The sequence below is a fragment of the Canis aureus genome, chromosome 11 (genome assembly GCF_053574225.1).
Source record: "Canis aureus isolate CA01 chromosome 11, VMU_Caureus_v.1.0, whole genome shotgun sequence".
In the NCBI taxonomy this organism is placed as follows: Eukaryota; Metazoa; Chordata; class Mammalia; order Carnivora; family Canidae; genus Canis; species Canis aureus.
The window spans coordinates 28,269,064-28,274,055 of record NC_135621.1 but is presented as its reverse complement, the minus strand read 5'-3'; the positions used below and the strand labels follow the sequence as shown (position 1 = coordinate 28,274,055).

At 54.2% G+C, this 4,992-nt stretch overlaps 1 protein-coding gene across 1 annotated transcript; it reads left to right on the top strand.

Annotated features, from left to right (window-relative positions):
- The first annotated feature begins 4,029 nt into the window (after positions 1 to 4,029).
- On the top strand, positions 4,030 to 4,242 carry MIURF (mitochondrial elongation factor 1 upstream open reading frame). Its single transcript, XM_077914454.1, has one exon. The coding sequence runs from the start codon at positions 4,030 to 4,032 to the stop codon at positions 4,240 to 4,242; it is 213 nt and encodes a 70-aa protein (XP_077770580.1).
- Positions 4,243 to 4,992: the final 750 nt, after the last annotated feature.

The following is a 4,992-nucleotide window of genomic DNA, read 5'->3' as shown; positions in this document are numbered from 1 at the left end:
GGAAATCAGCGAACCTCTCTTAGGCTTGGATTTCCCATCTATAAAATGGGGATCAAGATGCCTACTGAACAGGACCGCGGGGATTAGACATAATACAAGATTTGTAGTGTTCAGTCCGGATGTCTGGAACACGAGAGGTGCTTCCCAAAGGCGGCTGTAAATGCCAGGTGCCTCCACACCGTGAGTGGAAGGGGTGAGAATTGCAGAATTTCCTCCTTGTCTCCCCATGCCAAGCTGGCCCTGGGACATCCAGACCCTGGCCTCAGAGCCCAGATGCTATACCACCACCGCTCCTAAATCTTAAGCCTCTCTCCTTTTTTATTCCTTAAAAGATTTTATTTTACTTGAGACAGTGAGAGAGAGAGAGCGAGTGAGCGCAGGAGCAAGGGGGAGGGGCAAGGAGAGAGGAGAAGCAGGCCCCCTGCTGAGCAGGGAGTCCCGTGTGGGCCTCTATCCCAGGACCCTGGGATCATGACCTGAGCTGAAGGCAGTGGCTTAACTGACTGAGCCACCCAGGCTCCCTGAAGCCTCCCTCCTTGAGGTGCCCCTATCGAGCCCTCCTTTTCCCAGAAGCTCTAGGGATTCGCCATCTGTCCAGTGTTGCCAGACTCCCTATGACACAGAGAAGTCAAGTCTTCCCTCATCTGAGTGGAGACCTGAGGCCCCTGCAAAACAGCCCTCTGCTTGCAATTTGGAACACCTGGAACAGGTTCCTAACTCAGCTGGAGGGAGGCAGGCAGCAGGGCAGCTGCTGGAGCAGAACCCCAAAGCCTTGGTGACCCTTCTCTCTCATGCCCCACATGAGCAGTGGTCCTACCTCCAAAGACTTCCCGGATCTGACCACTTCTTCACTCCACTGCCGCCTCCCTGGTTTGAGCTCCTGTCTTTTCCCCCCTGGGGTTCTCTCACAACTCCCTGACCAATCTCCCTGCTTTAGTGCTTAGGGCCTTCAGTTCTCCTCAAGCCACACTGACCTGTGACAATGGAATTCAGGGGGCCTTTGCACGAAGATGGTGCTGAAAGTGAAGAAGCAAGCTCCTGCTCCTCCTAAAGTGGGAGCCACAGCAAAGGCTTTGAAGGCCAAGAAGGCAGCACTGAATGGTGTCCACAGCTACCCCATCCTCTCACCCAGCCGCTGTGCTCCCCTCCTGTGTCAGCCCCAACTGGAAGACAGGACTGGATCCTTCCTTGCCCTGAAACACCTGTGGCAGTGCCTGGCCCCTTAGAGACCCCTGACGAGGATTTGCTGCAGGAACCAAAGAATGGATGGATGGGCAACTGCTCCCTAAGTGTCCACCTGCGCCTCTCCATACCTTATAATCCTCGAGAGCCCCAGGCTGAGGTCAGGGAACTTAGCCAAAGGCAGCTGTCCTTTAAGTGGAGCTGGAACTGGGAGTCCCCCTGGCTGGACTCCAAACCCTCCTTGGCCTCCCTGGGCGCCACGGAGATGCTGGGGGAGGGGACCCTCGGATTCCCTAAGACGTGGGCCTGCCCTCGAATCTAGTGAGCGACAGAGAAGCAAACGGATAAATTAAATCACACTGCCTGGTAAAGAACTGGTGTCGATAAACATTTTGTTGGTCAAAGGGTTAGGAGCTCCAACAGTACTGTGCGGACATCTGTGCGCGGCCCTGGGGAGGCGTCTGTGTGGGTCACCTGATGGGGAAGGTGCTAGAAAAGACTTCCGCAGGGGACATCTGAGGTGAGCCTTCCAGGATAGGAGCTTGCCAGAAGCCAAAGGGCCCGGGGGGCAGGAAGAGCGCGGAGGGGCGCACGAGCTGGACTTGGAGGAGCTTTGAAAGCCTTGAGGGAGGACATCGTTAGTGTCAGAGTCCCCCAGACTCGCGTGGCCCCCGCCCGAGACCCCGAGGCCCGCAGCGGGTGGAGGTCTAGCGGGCGCGGCCTCGCAGCACCGCGCGGCCCCCGGGGTCGTCCGACCCATCCCCGCCCCCGGCTCCGCGGCTCTCCGAGCGGGGGGGGGGGGGGCCCGGAACGGCCTCCGCCGGCCTGTCCTTGGTGACGTCACGCGTGGGGGCGGGGCCGCCTAAGGGGGCGGGGCCCGACGAGGCTCCTGGCCCCGCCCCGAGAGAGGCTTCGGCGGCGAAGAACGGAAGTCCTCCCGCCTCCGCCCGCCCCCACGCTCCCTTCAGTCCCTCCCCTCAATTCCGTGCGCAAGGTCGTGTCCCGGAAGTGAAGGGGCCATGTTGGTGGGTGACCCGGGGAGAGGTACCGGGCGAGAGGCGAATCCCGAGGAGTGGTAGCGCGCGCAGTCCGCGGGTGAGTGAGGGGAGGAGCGGGGCCAGGGGCCGGGGGCTCGCCGACCCTCCGCTCAGGGCTGCGGCCGGCGCCCGCCCAGCCTGGCCGCCGGGGGTCTCGCCCCAGACCGCTCTGGTTTTCCCCTGGGAGGCCGCTCCGTGGCCCCGCCGCAGCCTCCCCGGAGGCCTCCCGGGGCCCCGAGCCCGCCTGCCCCAGCCCGGGGTCTCCCCATCCCGCCCCGGCCCGGCCCGGCCCCCCAGGGTCGAGGCAGGAACGGGGAACCGGCCAGGGCTCAGTCGCCCAGTCGCCGAGCGACCCTGTACTAACAGCCTTCGCGTGACAGTCGCCTGCAATCTCATAAAACACTTTTCCTGTTGATTTTCTGGAGTCCTCTCCCACTCCGAGAGGCCCTTGGGGCCGAGGGTCGCTCTTCTCCATTTGATAAAAGGACAGGGACGGTGGCTTGTTCAGGCTCGCGCAGGAAGTCCGTGAGGCCGGACGCTGATGGCCAACTGCCTTTGGGCCCAAAGTTCAGATCTTTTTACCAAATACCTCCCCCATTCAGTCTCGTTTCTTCATATCTGAAATAGACGTAGTGATCATTTTTTCCACCTAGGGACGTTGATTGTTTCATCCAGCTTGTTTTGAGGGTGCCTTTTATGTGCTGGGAAAGTTTGTAGCGCACTGCACGATAAGGGCCCAGCAAATGGTAACTACAGAGGCATGCGAGGTGGAGTCGGGAAGGCAGCCCTCCTGTCCAGCGGTGTGCCTGTGGGCAAGTTATTTCTCCCTGGGAGCTTCACTGTCCTCACTTAAAATGGGGATAATGACCCTGGGTTTGTTGATAGAATGAGATGCGACATTCTGTGGGATGTGCTTGGAATAGGCTTGGTTTATAGTAAACACTCAGTAGGCGTTCATTGTCATTGTTAGGAGCCCTGGCCACCTTCGAGGTTCCTGAATTTAAGTGTAGTAATGGATGATAAAGCATTTTACAAATGCCACTCTGTACCTGTATAAAGGGTTCATCGTTACTGAAAGAAGACGTTGGCAATGGATGTGTAACGAAATCTAATATTTATTGAGTACTTACAAACCAGGCCAGGCCCCACTAGAAGTAGCTATCCCTGATAGAGTGCTTAGTATGTGCCAAGCACTAATCTGAACACATTTATATACATTAACTCATTTAGTCCTCATACCAACCATATGGGCAGAATGCAGTCTTAATCCTCATTTTATAGATGGAGAACTGAGGTTGAGAAACTTGCCCAAGGTAATCATCTCCTGAGTGGTGGTGCTAGGATTCCAGTATGGCTGAGAGTCCTTGCCTTCAGCCACTCTAGACCACCCCTTGTGGCCAAGTTCTTGTATAGAGGCTCTACGTGCATTATCTCACGCAGTTCTCAAAATAACCCTAGGTGGTAGGTACTCTTTAACATAATATCTCCATTTTGCAACTAAGGAAGCTGATGCTCAGAAGGGTTAAGTACTTTGCCTAAAGTCATGTGGCTGGTAAATGTCAGAGCCGGGATTCAACTCCTGGCCCTTCAGCGTAACTGTGCTTAATCTAGGAGAGGGGATTGAGAGGCTGGGGTCTGCTCCTAGACCTGCCACTAAGTACAGTGTGACCTTGGGGGTCCCTGAGACCCAGATTAAGAACTCCTGAATTTTAGATCATCTCGATCATCCCTTCCATCATTAATTCTGATTCTAGGCTTCTATTTTTTCCCTTCTGCTTATAGCGTGACGCCCAGCCCCTGCCTGTCCCCCATGGCCCCATGGAGCCGAGAGGCGGTGCTCAGTCTGTACCGGGCCCTGCTGCGCCAGGGTCGTGGGCTTCGCTACACTGATCGAGACTTCTACCTTGCCTCCATCCGCCGTGAGTTCCGGAAAAATCAGAAGCTAGAGGATCCTGAGGCCCGGGAGAGGCAGCTGGAAAAGGGCCTAGTCTTCCTCCACAACAAATTGGGGGGGATTATTTAGGATCCTCTCTTTTCCCCTTTCATCCTAATTCCAAGGGAAAGAGGACAAAGGTGTCTTCCGTAGACACTCCTGCTCTTTCCCATCCCTACCTCACAGATGCTGTAAGAAGCCTCAGGTAGGTAGACACTTAATCCTATAGGTTTCTTTTTTCCCTTTTCTTGACTTGTCTTTTCTTTCTCTTTCTTTTTTTTTTTTTTTTTTTTTTTTTTTTTTGTGCAAGGGACCAGGAGAGAGGACCCTTTCTTTTCAGTGACCATAGTCTTTTATCATTAGAAATCATTGGAGGAAATACAGACATTAACAGAAGTATGTTTCCTTATTGAGAAAAAATAGGCCCTGCATTTCAAGCCCCACCAGAGCAAAATTATTAGCACCATTTTATTTCATGGAACATTTTACCTATGGAAATGTTAGAAAAGATTGGTTAAAACTATTAGAGTTCAGTTCTAGGCTGGCTCATTCTCAAGTGGATTCAGTTACCTTGTGAGTGTGAGATCACACTCTCCACACATAACTAGATTCTGTTACAGCACAGTTGATAAAGCAAGCATAGTGTGTAGGCTGCAAAGGACCATGTCTGGGTTCAAATCCTGGCACTGCTGCTAATAGCTGTGGGATTTAGGGCAAATCACTAGACTTTTCCAGGCCTCCATTTCCTCATTTGTAAAATGGAGAGAATAATACCTACTGTGTCCAGTTATTTTGAGAATTAAATGAGACTGTGCACACATAGCACTTGGAATGGTGCTT